The 23,424-nt window shown below is 47.0% G+C and overlaps 3 protein-coding genes across 3 annotated transcripts in view; 2 read left to right on the forward strand and 1 right to left on the reverse strand.

The window, feature by feature from the left end:
* LOC138369763 (coiled-coil domain-containing protein 22-like) overlaps window positions 1–2,727 on the forward strand; it is a 121,999-nt gene extending 119,272 nt beyond the window's left edge. Inside the window, exon 5 of the mRNA XM_069333253.1 lies at window positions 2,525–2,727. Within this exon, the coding sequence (XP_069189354.1) occupies window positions 2,525–2,673 (149 nt within the window). The 3' untranslated portion in view covers window positions 2,674–2,727. The remainder of the gene's footprint in view (window positions 1–2,524) is intronic.
* A 278-nt stretch (window positions 2,728–3,005) lies between these two features.
* Window positions 3,006–3,644, reverse strand: LOC138370858 (uncharacterized). The gene has a single exon (XM_069335468.1). The coding sequence runs from the start codon at window positions 3,642–3,644 to the stop codon at window positions 3,006–3,008; it is 639 nt and encodes a 212-aa protein (XP_069191569.1).
* Window positions 3,645–14,195: 10,551 nt separating this feature from the next.
* On the forward strand, window positions 14,196–14,555 carry LOC138370866 (swi5-dependent recombination DNA repair protein 1 homolog). Its single transcript, XM_069335477.1, has one exon. The coding sequence runs from the start codon at window positions 14,196–14,198 to the stop codon at window positions 14,553–14,555; it is 360 nt and encodes a 119-aa protein (XP_069191578.1).
* Window positions 14,556–23,424: the final 8,869 nt, after the last annotated feature.

Genomic DNA, 23,424 nt, shown 5'->3' on the forward strand with positions numbered 1-23,424 from the left:
ACCTCGACAACTGGCTGGTGTGGGCTTCCAGTCAGTCCACTTGTCTGCTCGCCAGGGGATGGTTCCTCCCAAATCGCCGGGTTTGGTTTCCTGGTGATCTGGAGGTTTTTCCATGTTTCCGTCCCGGGTTCAGACCTGGGCCTTGTTTAGGACTCTTGGGCCACTCATTGTCTTTCCCTCCAGAAGTGTTACTGCGGCTGTGGTCCCGCCTTCGACTGTACAGGAGGGGGTCCCGGGTTTCTCTGCGGTTGCTTGAGCGGTTGTGCGGGAGTCTGCACTTCGGCGTGCTTGTCTGCCCGCGGAGTCAGGTTTGGCTACGGCGTCTGTTGGTTCCTTCAAAGACTTCCCTTCCGCCTCTTGCATTCATTGGGTTCCTCCAGGGATCTTGTGTTGGTGCTGCGTCACCAGCTTCCTCTTTGGGGTTTTCAGGGTTCCGTGCCTTGGCACCTCCCCGAGCCTTCGCTCGATGTGTTCACGGACGGGTCGTCTCTTGGCTGGGGCTTTGTGACCAGTGCTCACCAGGTCGGCCGAGGTTGATGGAGTCTGTCTGTCCGTCGGGCTCACAGCACGGTTCGGGTGTTCGTGGCTGTCTGGTTTGCGCTTCGGAGGGTTTGGGTCTACCATTCAGCTCTGTTCGGACTGTTCTCTGGTGGTTCTTGCCGGAACCGCAGGGGTTTGGCTAACCGTGAGGTTCATGTCCGGGGTGTGTCCTGCGTCTTGGCGGACAGCTGTCTCGGTTCATTCCTCTTCGTGGGTTGGCCAGTCGTCGCCGATTCGTTTTGTTGGCTCTGTCGGGCGTATGGACTCCCTGGCCATGGACGTCTTCGGGTCAGCGTGGTCTAGGCGTCGCCCATTTTGTGGCGCCCTTGCCCACCTGCGAGGACTTCACGGTGGATGCTTTCGGCAGAACTGGTCGAGGTGGGGGGTACCTGTTACTCTTCTCCCGGTCCAGCTGTTGCTTCGGATTCTGGCTCGGTTGCAGCACTTTCCCACAAGAGCAGTCCTTATGGTTCCGTGGTGGCTGGCCCGGCCTTCTTTTCAGACGCTGCTTGATAGGTGTCCGAACCCGGGGCGTTTTTCCTGAGGCTCCGCCTCTTTCAGCAGACCGAATCGGTCCTGTCCGTGACTGGTTCGACCTTCTCCTTGGCTCTTCGCGTCTGGTATTTTGACGCGGGTATCGCCATCTCTATGGTGTTCAGGTGGCTTTGTTGACGGTGTCCCACCTGCGAACTTCGACTTGGTGACAGTATGACGTTTCATACGTTTTCTCGTGTTTTGTTTCCCCTCCGGCCTGCTCATGCGTCGCCTGAGCCATCCTGGTCCTTGTTCAGGGTGCCTTCTTATCTTCCCCTCAGTTTGTGGTAGCCCCTTCGGTTCAGTTTCCTGCTCTTTGGTACTGGTGGTAGCTTATACGTGTGCAGCCTTTCTCTGTCCTGGCGATGGTCAAGACGGCTGCTTTCCAGAGGGGTTCTTGGGGTATTGGTACTTGATTGGTTTGGCCGGGGGGTGCGTCCTGTGTTGTCCGGTTGTGCTTTTTGCAGTTGCCGGCGTACCGTGTCTGGGGATGCGCTGTGGTTGATCCGGTTCCTTCGTTCCCTGTTTTCAGGGCTCGGGTCTCCCAGGTCGTCCGCAGAGTTTTCATTCTTCCAGCCTGCGGTCTGTCTTTGCACCCGTGCTGTTCAGACGTTTGCAGCTTTTGCTGCTGTGTTGGCGACGTCTAGGGCTCATTTCGGGTGCAGGGATTTGTGGGTCGCACAGGTTCTTGGCCGCCCATCCTTATGCGCGTCTGCTCCTGGGCGTTCTTGTTGCCTTGGGTCGCAGGTTTGCAACCGGTTGTCTTGGCTTTGCGTTGCGGAGTTTGTGGCGGCCGCCTCCCGGGTTAGCCCTTTCTTTTCCTTCTCTTTTGGGCATGAAGCTCCAGGGAGCCGTAGGGGCTCCCCACAGAAAACCAGCGTTGAATGTAATGAAACGCCATTTTCTGGGTGAGCCCTGGAGGCTCCCTGGCAACCCTCCCTCCCACTGGTCGGCGGTTTTTTCGCGTTGGTTGAAGCTTAGCTTCCAAACTGAAGCTTGGCAGCCGGCGCGGTAGGTCCGGGGCTCCCCCCTCCCCCTCCCGGGGTGGGGAGGGCTGCGCGGACGATCGGCGCGGCAGTAAAGTGTGATGTTTGCTTGTTTGCTTGTTTCCTTGTGATTGTAGGGAGTTTCTACCTCTCTGTTCGGTTTTTGTTTTAGCTTTTTACCATGTGGGGTTTGTTTTGTTATGCCTACCTTTCTGGGTGCATAACCCCGGTCGATGGCAGATAAGGAAAACCCCAACCACAAGGGGTTTTCCAGGGCCATTGCTCCCTGAAACCTCTCTGAAGGGGCCAGGTTCTGGCACTGGTCCCTGGTAGGTCTGAACTCCATAGCTAATGTCCCGGTCTAATATAACATACATTAGCCCGATAAACTCCAGGGAGCCTCCGGGGCTCACCCAGAAAATGGCGTTTCATTACATTCAACGCTGGTTTTTTTTTCCCTACAGGACTGAGAAGCTATTATGAGAATTATTCCCGGAGAGTTACGAAGTTGGTGGGCTGCAACTATTTAATAGCAACTCTTCTCAACACTCATGCTACTCAGTTACAAAGAGACAGAATTATGCCCATAAGTATAGGAAAAAAGGTAAAATAATTTGTTTCTCATCATCCATTTCAGTGTTTTTCATGCTAAACAGAAAAAGAAAAATGATCATAGAGGCAGTAAAAGAATAGGAAATGAAATTTAAAACATTTAGATACAGTATATACACAATTATTAAGGATTAAATATTTTTAGCAATTTTTCTGGGAGGAGCCCCTTCAGCTCCGCGGAGTTATCTGGGCTGATATGAATGTATTAGACCATGTATTGAATGTAGACCCTGATATGAATGTATTAAAAAATAAAGATTATAATTTTTTTAATTTATATAACATGTTTATGAGAATTCAGCATTGGCAGATGCAGCATGGCTTGTAGGGCATTCATTGCGGGGGAGATGCTGCAAGACTTGTTGATGGGAATTCAGCATCAGCAGGTGCAACATGGCTTGTAGAGCAGTCGTTGCCAATGGATGCTGCACGAATTGTAGATGGGAATTCAGCATCAGCGGATGCAGCATGGCTTGTAGGGCATTCGTTGCTGGTGGATGCTGCACGACTTGATGATGGGAATTCACCATCGGCGGATGCAGCATGGCTTATAGGGCACTCGTTGCTGGCAGATGCTGCATGACTTGTTGGGAATTCAGCATCGGCAGAAGCAGCATGGCTTCTAGGGCGTTTGTTGCCGGCGGATGTTACACAACTTGTTGACGGGAATTCAGCATGGCTTATAGGACATTCATTGCTGGTGGATACTGTACGACTTGTTGATGGGAATTCAGCATAAGCAAGTGCAGCATGACTTGCAGAGCATTTGTTGCTGGCAGATGCTGCACTACTTGTTGAATTCCCAGTGAGTGCAGCATGGCTTGTAAACGAAGATTTTTCATGGCCCATTGAAATCATGAATTTATCAATTTTTGTATGAATCTGATTATCTTTAGCTAATATTCTGAGACAGTAATGTCCTTCAAAATTGAAGCTAGCCACGCGAGTCCACAGTAAACAATGAGGACACATGGCCCGACACAATACATTCATATCCGTGGGGAAAAAAATACCTAGTGCTTATAATATAAAAGGTATTTAATAAGAAAATAAAGAATTTTGCTTAATAACAATTGTTTCCAAATATTATATTATTAATAATTTATAATTAGCTTCATTAAACTGTATCATTTTAAAAAGTTAAGATTTAATTTACGACTCTGGACGATCGAGGGCAGTGGCGGCTTACTATGTGAGGGCACACCAATGCCAAAACATACCCAATACCGACCTACAGTTTTATCGATTGTCAAACCGGTATTTAAGGCTCCAAAACTGTTCGTTGGAACCGGCAATACGGTAAATAAGAGGCTGTTAAATCAAGTGGATACTTCTGATAAGGTTTGTCCTTTCTTTCTTTCTTGGCTTTTTCAGGACAGTCATTTGATGCCAAATACTGTCGCCTCATATTGTGCGGCACTGGCGGAGATGCTTCAGCTTGCGTTCGGGATGGATGTCACTTCCGCTCCATTTCGTAAAGCTTTCTTGTGCTTTGTTTCACCTGCGACCTGCTTGTGAGCCACATGAGCCGTCCTGGTCCTTGGACAGGGTGCTCTCCTTTCTCTCTTCTCCTCAGTTTGTGGTGGCCCCTTTGGTTCAAGATGTTTTTTTCAAGGCTCTCTTTCTGTTGGCATTAGCCTCTGGGTATCGGGTTGGTGAGCTTCATGCTCTCCTCTGGTGCAAGGGGTTTCTGCTCTTTCGGTCCTGGTAGTCGGTTTGTTAGGTTGCAGCCTTCTCCTTCTTTCTGGTGAAGAACAAGACGGCTGCTTTCCAGAGGGGTCCTTGGGTCATTGATGCTTGGTTGGTCAGACCAGAGGTGCATCACATGTTGTGTCCCGTTGTGGCTCTTTTGCCATTACCTGTGCGCCTAGGCTTCTGTGGCCGGGGATGCTCTTTGGGTTAATCTGATTTCCCTCGTTCTTTGTTCCAGGACTCGCGTCTCCATAGGTTGTCTGCAGGGTTATTAACACTCTTCTGCCTAGGGTGTATGCTCCGTTTGTATGCACGAACTACTCCTGGCGGTGCGGGCGAGCGTGTGGAGACACCAAAATGTGTATACATGTTTCAGTTTTCTCACCTTAATTCTCGTTGTTCGTTTTGGTATCATTGTGTTTGTAATAGAATTCCCTACAGGTGTATATGCATATAATGTTCAAAAGCCTAGCATGAATCCCCACAGCAAAGCCTAAAGTCAGCAAAAGTTACCCGTGAGCGCACAAAATCAGTAAAATGTGTATACTCATTTCAGTTTTCTCACCTTAATTCTTGTGCTACGTCATTCATTTTGGTATCATTGTGTTTGCAATTAAATTTCCTGTAGATATATATATGCATATATTGTCCAAAAGCCCAGCGTGACTTTCCTTAGCAAAGCCTAAAGTTACCCGTGAACGAGCACCAATTGGAACACCCGCAACCTAATGTGTATACTTGTTCAGTTTGATAACATCAAATTTCGTGCTACGTCACTCGTTTTGGTATCGCATTGTTCGCAATATAAAGGCGGGTATTGTAAAACTAGTCCCATAATAATAAAGTAATAAATTGAATTTTAACAAATATTTAAAATTTTTGATGCACATCATCACAAAATTATTTATATTTTTCCAGTGTTCTGACATAAATTTTCGTGTTACATCTTTCATTTTGGTATCAAATTGTTCACAATCTAAAGGTGTGCATTTTAAAACTAGTCCCATAATAATAGCACAATAAATGGAATTTTAACAAATATTTTAAATTTTGGACGCAAAATTGTATTTATAATCTTTCCAGTGTTCTGACATTAATTTTCGGGTTACATTTTTCATTTAGGTATCAAATTATGCACACTTTAAAGGCAATCATTTTGAAATCACTCCCAGATTGATCGGATAAAATTTAACATTTTAACAAATATTTTAACACTTTCGCCCAGCGGTAGCGCCGGACATCGTCACCAAGTTTTCTCTTGTGTCCGCATGGGTGACTCCAGCTGGAGTCTCGAGAAAAAATATTTGTATAAATTCCAATTTCTATCCGATCTACTTGGGGATAGTTTACAAATGTTCGCCGTGAAATTTACGTTTTCTCTAATAGCCGAAGAGCTTATTTGGGAGAACGGCATGGCAGTGAATCATTGTGGTAAAACAATTGTATTATTGACACGACGAGTATAATCAACATAGTTTTTTTATTTGTTGCTGGTCGAACGCATCCTTATGTGACATTTTATACTTATGGTCTTCTAGAACATTCTATTGCGAACACATTGGTACAAAAATGAAATACGTACATCGAAAAATAATGTCAGGACAGTGAATTGAATATAGACTTTTTAATGCGGGTTTCGACGATATGCCGCCGCGGGTAACACTTCGGCCACTTCCCACACTCTTGTGGGTGGGCTGCAACATTGATTCTATATTTATATGCATATGTCCGTGTAGAGAATTTTATTGCGATTTCAGTGATACCAAAATTAACCCTGTAGGACAAGTGTGGAGATGACAACCCTAAAGATAGTAGAAACATTTCGTTGCTGTCTGGCGCTCGTGACTAGTGATCGACGTAGTTTTTTTATTTGGTGCTGATCTAACTTATGTTTTGGTGATATTTTATATTTATGTTCTTCTAGAACATTCTATTGCGAACACATTGGTACAAAAATGAAATACTGTATGTACATCGAAAATTAACGTCAGGACAGTGACAAGAGTATACACTTTTAAATGTTGCCGCTCGATTGCCCGAAACGCTGCGCGCACAAGGGGAAAGTTTTTTTCCATTCGCCGGAGCGCGAAAGTGTTAATAATCGGACGCCACTGGTGTCACCGACTCGGACTCAGGAGAAAAAAATCAGACGCCAGGGGCGTTAGAAGAGTGCAAAAGTGTTAAGTCTAGCCAGCCTGTGGTCTGTCTTCGTGCCCATGAAGTTCGGAAGTTTGCCGGTTTGGCTGCCGTCTTCGGCAACATGTCTTGGGCTGATATTCAGGTGCGAGGGTTTTGGAGGTCGAACAGGGTCTTAGCTGTCCATTATTTGGTTATCATTCCTGGTTCTGAGCGTACATTTGTGGCTTTGGGTCACAGGTTGCAGCCAGATGTCTCTCCTTCGAGTTAAGGGGCGAGTGGCGACTGGTAAGTCCCTCTCGTTTTATCTTTGGTTATGTATCTTTAGGGAGCCGAAGGGGCTCCCCCCAGAAAACCAGTGCTTAATGTAATAAAATACCATTTTCTGGGTGAGCCCCAGAAGCTCCCTGGTACCCTGGTTTCCGGTAGGCTGAACTCCATTGACTATTGCCCTAATCTAATATATCACATATTAGCCCGATAGCTCTAGGGAGCCTCCGAGGCTCGCCCAGAAAAGTGGCGTTTCATTACATTCGATGCTGGTTTTTATTCATTAATAGAAATACTCCTTCCTTCTTGAATTTTCATTCACTCCTATTATTATAGCATTTCTTCTTTTCACTTTATTATTATTTCCTTTGATCTTTGTCTCGCCAGAAACTATAGCACATAAAACCAGCATTGAATGTAATGAAATGCCATTTTCCGGGTGAGATCCGGAGGCTCCCCGGAGCTATCCAGGCTGATATTGCTAATGTCAAACTTTGGCATCAGTCATGTGTATGGAGTTCTTAGGCTTACTGGGAACCACAAGCCAGAACCTGGCTCCCTCAGAGAGGCACGAGGAGCAATGGCCTATAGAAACCCCCATGTGGTTGGAAGCATTCTATGTCTTCCATTGACCGGGTCAGGCACCCAGAAAGGTAAGCATCCCAAAACAAACCCCTATTCTGGTTAAGAAGTTGCTACTGGGAGCCGAACTAGTGGACAGAACTCCCAAAATAAAAACGAGCTAATGAGTATGACGTCACTACGTCGCCTCGCCGCCATCTGCGCAGCTCCCTCCTCCCTGGGAGGGGGAAGGGGGAGTCCCAGACCCCTTGCGCTGGCAACCCAAGATGCCAGTTCTAAGGCTGGATATCAAAACATGCGAGAAAACGTCGACCGGGGGTCGGAAGGGAGGATTGCTGGGGAGCCTCCGGGTCTCACACAGAAAATGGCGTTTCATTAAATTAAACGCTGATTTTCTGGTGGGAAAACTAACTTCCCAATTAGCTCCCCAGAGCTACCTACCCAAAGATGAAAACAAGAAGGACCTAACCCTGGAGGCAGAAATCGCTCACTCCCCAACTCGAAGTGGAGACAAAAGACTGCAACTGCCAACCCAAGGCCACACAGGTCCGACAAGGCCCAGGAACATCAACGAAGGAATGCATAGCCATCCTACGAATGTTGTGGGCACGGGGATAGACATAGACAGCAGGCTGGCTAGACCGAACCACCCTGCGGACGACCTGAGAGAACCGCACCCTGGAACAGGGAAGAAGGGAAACCGCAACAACCCAAAGCATGACAACCCGGTCACAGCAGCCGTGGCACGCAAAGAACGGCAAAGCGCCGCAACACACATGATGCACCCCCGGCCAGACCAGCCAAACAACAACAACCCAAGGACCCCTCCGGAAAGCAGCCTTTTTAGTCTTCACCAGAAAAGAAGGAGACGGCAGCAAGTGACCAAACCTATCACGAGGACCAAAAGAGCCAAAACCTTGGTGCCGGAGGAGAGCATGAAGCACCCCAACCCAACCCCCAGGGGCCAACGCCAACAAGAAAAGAGCCTCGGAAAACAATCCAGAAGCAAAACCAGAGCAGCTCTGCCAGCGCCGCACGAGACAAGGCGACAGAATGTGGCAAGATGATGGCCTTGAACATCCACAAGAGAAGGACAAGACCATGCCAACAAAACGCAGCAAACCTACGAAGGGAGAAAAAGAAAAAGGAAGGACCGCCAAAAACCCCTACACTGCCGCCGAGACGAAGCACGCAGGTGGGGCACCATCAACGAAGTCACCTGAACACCAACAGATGGTGAGAGACTCGAGGCAGAACCGAACCAGCCCCGCCATGGACCGCTCGAGCATAGGAAGAGGCGGAGCCGTGGGAAAACCTCGGGAGCGTTCACCGAGCAACCAGAGCTGGAAACCCAAGTCAGCAAGGAACCAGATGGAACGTCTGCCATACAGAAAACTTCCCAATGCTACCAAGCTTGTCAGGAGATCGGAGTCACTGTGGTTCCGACGCAAGACTCATGAGAATTGACACCTCGAGATCAGGAAAATGCCAACTGGCAGGGTAAGCCAGGAAACCTGGAGCCCAAACCCGGCAAGTCGGGAAAGAACCAACCTGGGCGAGCAGAAACGCCCTGTCCGGGAGGAACCTCCCGGGACCCCTGAAGGACCAACAAGTCCGACAACAGATGACAACTAGATGCCGCCAGCAGAAAAACGCTGAAAAGCAGACGCCTCAAACAGCAAGGACAAAAGTGCGATGAAAATTGAAGACCTAGGTCCCAGGCCGAGGCCAAGGAAGCGAGCACTGCGAGCTGAAAAGCAAACCGAAAAGCAGGGACACCGCATCCCACAGGAGTGGCGAACGCAGCCCTAGCAGGGCAGAACAAAGAGTAAAACAGAGTAAAGTATGAGGTATGAGGAGAACAAACCAGTACATGAACAGCACGAAAAGAAAAACGCACCGCCTGAAAGGGAACACAAAGAATAAGGCCGGAGCCAGGGCCTGAAACCTAGCACCTCCCGGCCCAACGAAAAGAAACTGCAGGGGCAGGAGGGGAAGAACGGAAGCTGCATCCACCTGCATACAGGGCAACCTAGAACCTGGAAGTGTCAAACAAGGACCAAAACCAAACACAGGGTTTGGATCAGGACCAAAACCGAACACAGGGGCGGTGCAAAAGCAGGAAACTGAACATGGACAAAACCCAACCTAGCATTAGTAGAGCCAAGAAGCACATACTAAAACACACAACAATATGTAGGAGCGAATGAGAAAAAACTGAAAATGCAAGAAAAAGATCAGAAAAACAGTCCAAGCACCAGCTAGGGACAAGAGTGTAGAAGGAAGACGAGGAACGAAGAAGACAGCAGCAATCGGGAATGAAAGGGACACGACCTACTACACACAGAGAATCCAATGCATATGGAAGGGCTCAGCCAGGCACTGCACGACGGTCAAGGAATGAGTGTCCAAGATAAGACCACGAAAAACGGGGCCGTGCCCCATCGTGTAATAAATAACACAGACGAACAAGTAGGGCCACAGGAAGAAGCATGCAATGGGCCAAACAAAACGCCACAATCAATCCCCAGCACGAATCCAAAAACCATGAACCAGCGCCTGGCTAAAGAGACTCCCAACCGCATAAACTCACCTGCAGAGCATAGCCACTAACGTGTCAACACCTTAGCTGAGAATATTCCAGGAGCACCGCTAGAGGAAGAAGGCCAGAGCCGCATGTGCAGGAGAAAAGTAGGGTAGTGGCGAATGCGGGGTCCCACACCCGTATGCAGAGAAAAACTAGGCGTCCTCCCCATATTGGTAATCCAGAACACCCCCAGTATCTACAGGGCTCGGACTGGAGAGATAAGAGGAGCGAGAGAGGCGAAGCACCCGAGAGAAAAAGGACGTAGAACACCACCACTTGTACACACCGCCCATAAACAAAAACTCCCATGGCGCATGCGCAGGACGCATGAGGTTCGAACCGCACAACCCGCCCGACGGGGAGGGCATCAACTAGGAGTACTTAAGGAATATTAGCATATTAGCAGTGCCGAGACAGAGCATAGAGAGAAGATATAATAACAAAAGAATGAGACAGTACTGAAAACCAAAAAGAAGCATAGAAGAGGACTGGAGTCCTAGAAAGGACTGGAGGTAAGCCTCACCGGAAGACGACAGACGTTACCAGTAATATGGGAAGAATCGAAGACCTTCCCGAACCTTCGAGATCCTACAGAAGCAAGCACAAAATCATGAAGGCTCATAAAGGCACAGTCGCATCTGAGACCAAAGGTCAAGCAGAACCCCGATACGAGGGAAACACGACCTCGACATGACAGAGAAGTCCCGTCCCAGAGAAGAAGGGTGAGAGAACGGAGAATAGTACCCACCGACAAGACGGAACCAACGGACCCGAAGGGACAAGGAACCGAACCCGGGGAGGGGCCGATGCCCAACAACTCGTACGCAGAGGGGGGAAAGGAAAAAACCCCCACTTCCCGTAACTGCAAGCTCTGCTCAGAGGGTAGAAAACCCCGGTGGGGTCCAACGGGGCCCCCCCAAGGCAGCCCCTCCCCAACCCCTGAGAATCTCCACGGCAGGACCTGGGTCCGAGCCGTCCCCCCAATGCCCTAGCCTTACAAGAAAAAGCTGGGGCAGCCAGATAAATACAGTACTAAGGAAGGGAGCCCACTGGCTGACCCATAGAACACGGCTGGAGGAACAGGCTCGAATGCCTCCGTCGCCACCTCGGAATGGGAAATCCCCGAGACTGCCCGAGTCTCAACACCATCGAAACCCCGCCCCGCCCCCGAACCCACAGACAGTGAAGATCCGGATGCAGGGAAGAAGGGGGGAGACCAGACTAAACCACAACAGGGGAAAGACAAGGGGGCGCGGACAGAAAAAAAAACAAAGCGACCAACATTCCCATGCCCTGTCACAACAACCAAGACGAGGCAGCCTTAGGGCTTCCGTGGAGCATATCCCTGTTCAAGACCGCGGCCCACACATGTTCAGCTCTACGTTTACTATAGACATGTGGGTCGGCCACATACTGGTGAGTTAGGCTGGGTATGTAGATTGTCTGCTTGCTACACTCTGCTACACACACTGGTGAGTTAGCCTGGGTAGGTAGATAGTCTGCTTGCTACACTCTGCTACACACACTGGTGAGTTAGGCTGGGTAGGTAGATAGTCTGCTTGCTACACTCTGCTACACACACTGGTGAGTTAGCCTGGGTAGGTAGATAGTCTGCTTGCTACACTCTGCTACACACACTGGTGAGTTAGGCTGGGTAGGTAGATTGTCTGCTTGCTACACTCTGCTACACTGGTGAGTTAGGCTGAGTAGGTAGATAGTCTGCTTGCTACACTCTGCTACACTGGTGAGTTAGGCTGGGTAGGTAGATTGTCTGCTTGCTACACTCTGCTACACTGGTGAGTTAGGCTGAGTAGGTAGATAGTCTGCTTGCTACACTCTGCTACACTGGTGAGTTAGGCTGGGTAGGTAGATAGTCTGCTTGCTACACTCTGCTACACTGCTGAGTTAGGCTGGGTAGGTAGATAGTCTGCTTGCTACACTCTGCTACACTGCTGAGTTAGGCTGGGTAGGTAGATAGTCTGCTTGCTACACTCTGCTACACTGCTGAGTTAGGCTGGGTAGGTAGATAGTCTGCTTGCTACACTCTGCTACACTGGTGAGTTAGGCTGGGTAGGTAGATAGTCTGCTTGCTACACTCTGCTACACTGCTGAGTTAGGCTGGGTAGGTAGATTGTCTGCTTGCTACACTCTGCTACACTGGTGAGTTAGGCTGGGTAGGTAGATTGTCTGCTTGCTACACTCTGCTACACTGGTGAGTTAGGCTGAGTAGGTAGATAGTCTGCTTGCTACACTCTGCTACACTGCTGAGTTAGGCTGGGTAGGTAGATAGTCTGCTTGCTACACTGGTGAGTTAGGCTGGGTAGGTAGATTGTCTGCTTGCTACACTCTGCTACACTGCTGAGTTAGGCTGGGTAGGTAGATTGTCTGCTTGCTACACTCTGCTACACTGCTGAGTTAGGCTGGGTTGGTAGATTGTCTGCTTGCTACACTCTGCTACACTGCTGAGTTAGGCTGGGTAGGTAGATAGTCTGCTTGCTACACTCTGCTACACTGCTGAGTTAGGCTGGGTAGGTAGATTGTCTGCTTGCTACACTCGGCATGTTTTGGTCCCCTGGTGTTGATGAATTTACTTCTGCCTTTCAGGGAGGGATTTCCACGTTACTTCGATATAGTTGTATTTCTTGGTGCATATAGAGGCAGAAGTTGTGTGATTTCAAAATAGTGTTTTTTTTTAAGTAAGGATTTTTGTGATTATATTCTGAATACAAATTTATTCTTAAATTATTTTCTAACACAGACGTGTGTTAGAAAATAACACACGTGTATAACATGTGGCCATACATTTATACAGTGCTAACCAGCATATATACAATATATTCTGTCCTCCACGGATATAGTTAAAGATCTGTTAACCAGTAAATCGTGTGTTAACGGAGTAACAAAAACACCCCATACCCATCCCGTGGACGGCGGTGGAAAGAGTTACAGAGGCACATAATCATTTCAGCAACTGAACCCCTCTCTAGTGAAGGCACCGACACCAGTGTTAGCAGCACTAACAACCCCAGCTACCTCAGCAACCCCTCACTTCATCGGACCTGGCCCAGCGTCACCCAGTGGCAACCTCAACCCCCGCTATCAGCACGCGATCAAAAACTAAGAAGCAACAGAAGGAGCTACAAGCCCAGACCACATCTCCAGGTACAGCATTGGTACCACCAATTGAGCTCGGCTACAGTGCGAACCTTGAGATCACCTTCGCCGAAACCGACGATGAGGAAAAGTCCCAGATATGGCGTCTTCGTGTATTTGGCGGGAGTTCAGGGGTAGCCCCACCACCAGACATCAGCTGGCGCGCAAATACGACGAGATCGTCGCCAACAAGAACTCTTCCAAATACCAGCGTCCAGTGTTCGTCCACGCCGGCGCCATGCACTCCTTCGACCTCTCCATCCTGAAAAAGGAGTACCACGATCCGGCCTTCGGTACCAGACATCCCCGAGGGACAATACGAATTCAACGATGATGACTCCGAAGGAACCAAACTGCTACAGCTGTCGTACGCATTAATGAAGCGTAACCTCGGCCATAACTGCCGACCATCGAAGCACAAGCACTAGAATGACAAAACGTGTACTACCTCAAACGGGAAGACGCCTCCTCCAAGCCAGACTCAGCACCTCGCCTACACCAGCATGAAGGCCAACTGCCACCCCAAAAACCACCTGCCACAGAAGAACTAAACAACCAACTTCACTCCAAGATCTATACTTGATGCTAAACCAGGGGGTGGACAGGCCACCGAACTCTCAAGCCTCTTCCTTCCCCATCCAAATCCTCTTGACGAACTTCATCATCGCCACATCCCTCTTCCTCCCCCGACTTTTCCAAGGCCTTTGGACATGGGACTTGGAGACCAGCGTATATGTGAGGTACACACATGGTGAACGCCGTCCTTGTTGCTTGATGGAGCATGTTGTTAACCGAAGGGCGTTCCTTGACCATTATGTCCTCTCCTGACGTTGGCCGTTGTGTGTGCATGACCTGTCATTACACCCTCATCCCTCACCCCCTCCCAACTCCCCTTCACCCCCTCACCCCCTCCCCACTCCCCCTCACCCCCTCCCAACTCCCCCTCACCCCCTCCGCACTCCCCCACACCACCTCCCCACACCCCCCCCCTTCTGTCATCCCATTACCTCTGGCCTCTACTCTGGTATTTTTTAAGGAGGACAAATTTAGTACACTAGCAACCACGTCTCATCGTCCTGAATCACGCCCCACTACCAACAACCATGCCCCACCGCCAGCAACCACGCCCCACTACCAACAACCACGCCCCACTACCAGCAACCACGCCCCACTACCAGCAACCACGCCCCACTACCAGTAACCACGCCCCACTACCAACAACCACACCCCACTACCAACAACCACGCCCCACTACCAACAACCACGCCCCACTACCAGCAACCACGCCCCACTACCAACAACCACACCCCACTACCAACAACCACGCCCCACTACCAGCAACCACGCCCCACTACCAGCAACCACGCCCCACTACCAGCAACCACGCCCCACCCCCAACGGAGACCCACCCCTCCCTGGTTGAGCAGTTAGCGACCCGGAGTGGCCACACACCGCCAGAGTAATACCATTAGCATCGCCCAAAGAAATGTTTTGTATGAGTGTGTCTGATTATCATATATTATGCACGATCGGTCTCCGGCTTGACATTGTAAGTACTTCAGACTTTTTCCTTCCTCCCAGATCTGTAATTTCGAGATACCATCTTGGCAAATTGAAGTTTCTTTCGGGGTCAAGCAGAGGTTTCATCTTGGCGGCGATATCTCTTGGGCTATAGATTGCGGTTCCTATTGGACCATGTCTTCATACGAAATGGAAATAGCATGGCGATCGAAATGTTTATGACGAGGACCTTTTGGGTTGAACCAACCCGGCTGGGAAAAAGATTTAAGAGTTAACTATGATACATTGACGTTGTTTGATACCTCTAACCTTTCTTCCTTAAGTTTTGGAAGTGTTTAACTTGTATTAGTTTAGACATTTGACGGGATAGTTAGTTTAGACATTTGACGGGATAGTTAGTTTAAACATTTGACGGGAGAGTTAGTTTAGACCCTTTGACGGGATAGTTAGTTTAGACATTTGACGGGATAGTTAGTTTAGACATTTGACGGGATAGTTAGTTTAGACATTTGACGGGATAGTTAGTTTAGACATTTGACGGGAGAGTTAGTTTAGACCCTTTGACGGGATAGTTAGTTTAGACATTTGACGGGATAGTTAGTTTAGACATTGGACGGGATAGTTAGTTTAAACATTTGACGGGATAGTTAGTTTAAACATTTGACGGGATAGTTAGTTTAGACATTGGACGGGATAGTTAGTTTAGACATTGGACGGGATAGTTAGTTTAAACATTTGACGGTATAGTTAGTTTAGACATTTGACGGGATAGTTAGTTTAGACATTTGACGGTATAGTTAGTTTAGACATTTGACGGGATAGTTAGTTTAGGCATTTGACGGGAGAGTTAGTTTAGACATTTGACGGGAGAGTTAGTTTAGACATTTGACGGGATAGTTAGATCACAGTGGCTCTGGCCATTAGAACACACACACACACACACACACACACACACACACACACATACACACACACACACACACACACACACACACACACAAGCCTCAAGAGTGGCTATGGAGGAGGTATATAATCAGTATTGGTGGCAAGGGTGGGATGGGGTGGAGTAGGGTCTAAAACCTGAGAAGAGTGTGTATGCCTTTACATCAGAGCTATTCTTTTATTTGTTTCACCACGCTATACCCAGCCTATAGTTGGGTATAGTGTGGTGCCCTAACCTAACCTAACCTAACCTAACCTAACCTAACCTAACTCGATTCATCTCGATCTATTCTATGATAACTCAACCTAACCTAACGAAAACAAAAGAAAATTATATATATATATATATATATATATATATATATATATATATATATATATATATATATATATATATATACATATATATATATATATATATATATATATATATATATATATATATATATATATATATATATATATATATATATATGAAAATCATTGAGACACTGGAGTGACTCGAACCTGCGTTCTGGGCAATCCCAGTCACCTGCCCTAACCGACTCGGCCAAGATGGTGCAAAAGACGACCGACCCGGAACTCTACTGAATTCATTGAACTCTAGTAAAATCCTTATAGTTCCGGGTCGGTCTGGTTTAGTGGCGGAGTCGGTTAGAGCAGGTGTCTGGGATTCACCAGAACGCAGGTTCGAGTCACTCCAGTGTCTCAAAATGATTTTCACTGATATATCACGCCATTGTGATATATATATATATAAGGTGCACTATACATACATAATGTATATGTATAATGCATGATGTGTGTGGCGTCACTGAACTATTTTTATGGCGATACAGGTTATAGACCTGATCATGCATGGGAGGCATATAGTGACCTGACCTGACCTGCCCGTAGGGAACGCACACACACTGCTCCAGTACAGCAGACTCTGCTATGTGAACAGCAGAGTCTATCCTCCTGGTGAACAGTAGAGTCTATCCTCCTGGTGAACAGTAGAGTCTATCCTCCTGGTGAACAGTAGAGTCTATCCTCCTGGTGAACAGTAGAGTCTATCCTCCTGGTGAACAGTAGAGTCTATCCTCCTGGTAAACAGTAGAGTCTATCCTCCTGGTGAACAGTAGAGTCTATCCTCCTGGTAAACAGTAGAGTCTATCCTCCTGGTAAACAGCAGAGTCTGTCCTCCTGGTGAACAATAGAGTCTATCCTCCTGGTGAACAGTAGAGTCTATCCTCCTAGTAAACAGTAGAGTCTATCCTCCTAGTAAACAGCAGAGTCTATCCTCCTAGTAAACAGCAGAGTCTATCCTCCTAGTAAACAGCAGAGTCTATCCTCCTAGTAAACAGCAGAGTCTATCCTCCTAGTAAACAGCAGTCTATCCTCCTAGTAAACAGCAGAGTCTATCCTCCTAGTAAACAGCAGAGTCTATCCTCCTAGTAAACAGCAGAGTCTATCCTCCTAGTAAACAGCAGAGTCTATCCTCCTAGTAAACAGCAGAGTCTATCCTCCTAGTAAACAGCAGAGTCTATCCTCCTAGTAAACAGTAGAGTCTATCCTCCTAGTAAACAGCAGAGTCTATCCTCCTAGTAAACAGCAGAGTCTATCCTCCTAGTAAACAGCAGAGTCTGTCCTCCTAGTAAACAGCAGAGTCTATCCTCCTAGTAAACAGTAGAGTCTATCCTCCTGGTAAACAGTAGAGTCTATCCTCCTGGTGTTGGGTAATCTCACGTCCTGTCTCTTCACCATGGTATGTTCCAGGTATGTTCCAGGTATGCTCCAAGTAGCATTTATTTTTGACCATGTGTGACGTTTGTACTGTTGGTCTAAACGTGTTTGTAATTGGGGGTTTGTACCGTTGGTGTGTTGGTTTTTTGGAGGGTTTGTTTATGTCTAGTGTTTGTGTCTAGTGTTTATGTCTAGTGTTTATGTCTAGTGTTTATGTCTAGTGTTTGTGTCTAGTGTTTATGTCTAGTGTTTGTGTCTAGTGTTTGTGTCTAGTGTTTGTGTCTAGTGTTTGTGTCTAGTGTTTATGTCTAGTGTTTATGTCTAGTGTTTATGTCTAGTGTTTATGTCTAGTGTTTATGTCTAGTGTTTATGTCTAGTGTTTATGTCTAGTGTTTATGTCTAGTGTTTATGTCTAGTGTTTATGTCTAGTGTTTGTGTCTAGTGTTTATGTCTAGTGTTTATGTCTAGTATTTGTGTCTAGTGTTTATGTCTAGTGTTTATGTCTAGTGTTTGTGTCTAGTGTTTGTGTCTAGTGTTTGTGTCTAGTTTGACAATTGTGTTGCTGCCACTTTTGTGCAACTGTTTGTGCTCTCAAGAGTGTCCGGTATCTGAGCTCTCTCTACACAGAATATTTAGGCCTTTGTTTTTGCTGATTTATACAGTAGGATTTATTTAGTGCTGATTTATACGGTAGGATTTATACAGTAGGATTTATTCAGTGTTGATTTATACAGTAGGATTTATTCAGTGCTGATTTATACAGTAGGATTTATTCAGTGCTGATTTATACAGTGCTGATTTATACAGTAGGATTTATTCAGTGTTGATTTATACAGTAGGATTTAATACAGTAAGTCAGTCATGGTCTGTAGCACTTGTGGCTTAAAGTGCGTCCTCATTGACTCTCAGCCGTGTATAACCTTTCTAGGGTACGTGATCAACCAGGCTGTGATTCATACGTCAGGCTCTGAGCAGCTGCGTCAAACAGCTTGGCTGACCGGTCCACAAACCAGGAGGCCTGGTCCGAGACCGGGCCGCGGGGACATTGGTCCTCGGAATCATTAGATGGTAACCGAGAGACCAGCTATGTTCAGTCCTCGTGACTATCAGCCAAGTCTAACTATCTGGATTGCCTGTATTCTTACGTATTCAAATGTAACAAATGCACGCAAACCCGAAATTACCTTTTGGGCAATGTGTAGTGAAAAGTGATTACTTTGGCGCCTGTGTGAGTGTGTAATCAGAACACCGTAGTTGGACCAGGCCGCATCCTAACTATCTCATAAGACGTGACAGAGAACACTCAACTACCGACAAGTTCGCTATGTACACCCACACATTGTCTCTGCACGAGTGCGTCTCAACACCCACCGTTTAAGTCCACAACTCAAGGGGCAGTCAGCGTGCGGATCTGAGACACCAGCTCATGGGTGAAGTTCGGGAAGATTCGGAGGGATTCCGACTTGCATAATAAACCATTCACACGGGAGTAAGACAGGATGAACAACCCAGCGGGTTTTCTTCCTATTGGGGAGTGTTGTACCTGCTGCTATGGCGGTGTGTCCACTCACAAGATGAGTGGCGCTGCCCAATACTGTCACTATGGCGGTGTGTCCACTCACAAGATGAGTGGCGCTGCCCAATACTGTCACTATGGCGGTGTGTCCACTCACAAGATGAGTGGCGCTGCCCAATACTGTCACTATGGCGGTGTGTCCACTCACAAGATGAGTGGCGCTGCCCAATAAACTCCCCCCTCGGGGCAAAATTTAAAAAAATTTAAGGAGCGCGGCGGGGAGCACAATAGCTTGGTTGATAGAGCTTCGTCTTCATACACACACACACACGGGGAAGAGAGTCCACGATTGGAGTCTACCGAGTCGCTGGTTCGAGTCACCTCATTGCTTTTCCAGTTGATTTTTGTACGGAGTGGCACGGCTGCGCGTGCTGCCGTGCCGTCAGCGGCCGCGTGTTGGTAATCGCGGCGAGGGTGCGTGCGCGGGGCTCATCACCCCTTGGCTTGTCCTCTTCAAAGGAACGCCATGTTGCTGTTGAATATAACCGAAAATCATCTCGCCTTCTCGAATGTCAAATTGATGTATGATACACACGCGAGCACTGATGATGGTGACACATCACACTGGTGGTGGTGGTGTGATAGTGACACATCACACTGGTGGTGGTGGTATAATAGTGACACATCACACTGGTGGTGGTGATATAATAGTGACACATCACACTGGTGGTGGTGGTGTGATAGTGACACATCACACTGGTGGTGGTGTGATAGTGACACATCACACTGGTGGTGGTGGTATAATAGTGACACATCACACTGGTGGTGGTGATATAATAGTGACACATCACACTGGTGGTGGTGGTGTGATAGTGACACATCACACTGGTGGTGGTGGTGTGATAGTGACACATCACACTGGTGGTGGTGGTGTGATAGTGACACATCACACTGGTGGTGGTGGTGTGATAGTGACACATCACACTGGTGGTGGTGGTGTGATAGTGACACATCACACTGGTGGTGGTGGTATAATAGTGACACATCACACTGGTGGTGGTGGTGGTATGATAGTGACACATCACACTGGTGGTGGTGGTGGTATGATAGTGACACATCACACTGGTGGTGGTGGTGGTATGATAGTGACACATCACACTGGTGGTGGTGGTATAATAGTGACACATCACACTGGTGGTGGTATAATACTGTGATACATATGTGATACTTCCCCTTCAGAGCAGGAGAGATTACTGAAATAGAGGGAATACAGAGAACATATACGGCACGCATAGACGAGATAAAGCACCTAAATTATTGGGATCGTCTCAAAGCTCTCCAAATGTACTCACTAGAAAGGAGACGAGAGAGATACCAAATAATATACACATGGAAAATACTGGAGGGTCAGGTCCCAAATCTACACAGTAAAATAACAACATACTGTACTCTCTAGAAAGGAGAGGAGAAAGGTATCAAATACTATACATGGAAGGTACTGGAGGGCTAGGTCTCAATTTTACAATGTAAAATAACAATGTACTGGAGTGAAGAATATGGAAGAAAATGCAGAATAGAACCAGTGAAGATCAGGGGTGCTATAGGCGCAATCAGAGAGAAATGTATAAACATAAGAGGTCCACGGTTGTTCAACATACTCCTAGCGAGTATAAGAAATATTGCCGAAACAAAAGTGTCAGTCTTCAAGAAGAAACTAGACACTTTTCTGCAAGGAGTGCCGGACCAACCGGGCTGTAGTGTATATGCGGGCCTGCGGGCCGCTCCAAGCAACAGCCTGTTGGACAAGCACTGACAAGTCAAGCCGGGCCCGGGGCCGGGCTTTTGGAGTAGAAGAACTCCCAGAACCCCATTCAGGTATCCAAGGTCATTGTATTATTCGGATACCGACCCAAGGTCATTGTATTATTCGGATACCGACCCAAGGTCATTGTATTATTCGGATACCTTCCCAAGGTCATTGTATTATTCGGATACCGACCCAAGGTCATTGTATTATTCGGATACCGACCCAAGGTCATTGTATTATTCGGATACCGACCCAAGGTCATTGTATTATTCGGATACCGACCCAAGGTCATTGTATTATTCGGATACCGACCCAAGGTCATTGTATTATTCGGATACCGACCCAAGGTCATTGTATTATTCGGATACCGACCCAAGGTCATTGTATTATTCGGATACCGACCCAAGGTCATTGTATTATTCGGATACCGACCCAAGGTCATTGTATTATTCGGATACCGACCCAAGGTCATTGTATTATTCGGATACCGACCCAGGAGTGTTGTATTATTCGGATACCTTCCCAAGGTCATTGTATTATTCGGATACCGACCCAAGGTCATTGTATTATTCGGATACCGACCCAAGGTCATTGCGTTATTCGGATACCGACCCAAAGTCATTGTGTTATTCGGATACCGACCCAAGGTCATTGTATTATTCGGATACCGACCCAAGGTCATTGTATTATTCGGATACCTACCCAAGGTCATTGTATTATTCGGATACAGTTCTGCCAGACGCCAGATCCTCTACGCTACTGGAAAAAGAACTATCATAATTAACCTTCCTTATCCTAAAAAAAAAAATAATAATGCATGAGTCTTGACGACAAAAACCTTTAGGTGATGGTGTCGTGGAGGTGAAGACTCGGTGATGGGTGGACCTGGTCACTGGAAAATTACTGTCATCGACGGCCGCCAATAGTGGCCAAGGAACACGAGACGTTCCCCGGAGTCAATATTTAATATTCGACTTGAGAATGGTCCAGGCCGGACCGAAACGTCGTCGTCCCTTCACCTTCTAGTGTGTGGTCTGGTCAACGTCAATATTTAACTTTGTTTTAGCTGATTTAGCATGATAGGCCAGTCATGGTCTGCAGGATTGGTGGCTTGGGGGCATTCCTCGTGTCGTCAACCCGTCGTGCATAGCAATTTGCATGGATCAATCCCCCAACGAGCAAAATATGATGTACTATAACTCATAGAGGCTCGCAAAAAAATGACGGGATGTCCCAGTTTCTATTTTGTGGGTCCTCGGTTAGGTTAGGTTAGGTCAGGTTAGGTTAGGTCAGGTTAGGTTATGTCAGGTCAGGTCAGGTTAGATTAGGTTAGGTTAGGTCAGGCCAGGTCAGGTTAGATCAGGTCAGGTTAGGTCAGGTTAGGTTATGTCAGGTCAGGTCAGGTCAGGTTAGATTAGGTTAGGTTAGGTCAGGTCAGGTCATATTAGGTCATGTTAGGTCAGGTCAGGTCAGGTTAGGTCAGGTCAGGTCAGGTCAGTTTTTAGAACGTCATCATTGTGACGTAACAACGCGGGAGGACGGGCTATTCATGCCACATGACAATGAATAATGTATAACTAAATTATATTCCTCGCGAAAATATATTTTTACTTATGCTAGGCTATTCAGTCATGGCTTTGTTTATAAACAGGTATTGTATCTCCTTTCCACACTACTAGAATTGTCACTCGTGTCGTTATGCTCACGTTTGTAACATGAACGATACCTGTATTTACCGCGAATAATTATTCATATTTACTTCACTGATGGTCGTACGGCCCAGCACGGGAGACATCTCCCGTCACGCAGGGTGCAGTCGCACCTCCACAGATCTCCAGTATCAGCTCTTGATACTGGTAATGGCTCAAAAGGGCCACCACTTACGGGCTATTCTTGCCCGTGCCACCTCTTGGTTGGCTTAATCTTTATCACTCAATCAATCGTACGGCCCCGCATTTGCTGCCCGCCAACGATGAACTTGGCATAAGGAGATCCGGCGCTTGATTACATCAAGGTATAGGTGTGTATTATACCTATACCTATATTATATATATATATATATATATATATATATATATATATATATATATATATATATATATATATATATATAAAATAATGTGTGTGTGTGTAGTTACACGTATATGAATTAGGGTATTTTGCAGTCTTATTTTTATATACAGTATTTTTGTGCTTTAAAATGTTTAAATTGTATCAATTTAAAGAAAACGGGTGACGGAACATGTCACCCGTTTGTCATATATATGACTTTTTACTAAGACATATTAGAAAATCTGTCTGTAATCTTCCGTCACAGAAGTCTTGACAAATCATGTTTTAGAAAATAGAATTTAGGTTTTATTGAAATTGACAGCCAACAGACGCGCCGTGACAGGAAAACTGGTGTAATCATTTGTGGCTACAAACCACGGATAATAATTGACAGGGGGTAACAGAGGAACCTGATTGGTTAAAAGAAATAATAACATTCTCCTATACGATACACAAGCGGTCAATTACACAGGGGTTATTAAGTACATACAGTATTTTTATATTTTACAAAAACTCCCACTAATTACGTCCAGCGTCTCGGGCAGAAACTTTTAAAGCTCTTTATTATTTTAACTCTTGAGACTGCAAGCAGACTGGTCTAACAACCTGGTTGACCAGGCCAGCAGCCAGAGAGTCTGGTCAGAGACCAGGGCCGCGAAGGACATTGATCCTCGGCAGGCAGGCAGGCAGGCAGGCAGGCAGACAGGCAGGCAGGCAGGCAGGCAGGCAGGTAGACAGGCAGGCAGGCAGGCAGGCAGGCAGGCAGGCA

This window comes from Procambarus clarkii, chromosome 4, assembly GCF_040958095.1.
Source record: "Procambarus clarkii isolate CNS0578487 chromosome 4, FALCON_Pclarkii_2.0, whole genome shotgun sequence".
Taxonomy (NCBI): domain Eukaryota; kingdom Metazoa; phylum Arthropoda; class Malacostraca; order Decapoda; family Cambaridae; genus Procambarus; species Procambarus clarkii.

What these genes read in the sequence shown, in the direction of transcription:
- LOC138370858 (XM_069335468.1), bottom strand. Translation starts at nt 3,644, where the DNA reads ATGTGTCCTCATTGTTTACTGTGGACTCGCGTGGCTAGCTTCAATTTT.
- LOC138370866 (XM_069335477.1), top strand. Translation starts at nt 14,196, where the DNA reads ATGCCCCACCGCCAGCAACCACGCCCCACTACCAACAACCACGCCCCA.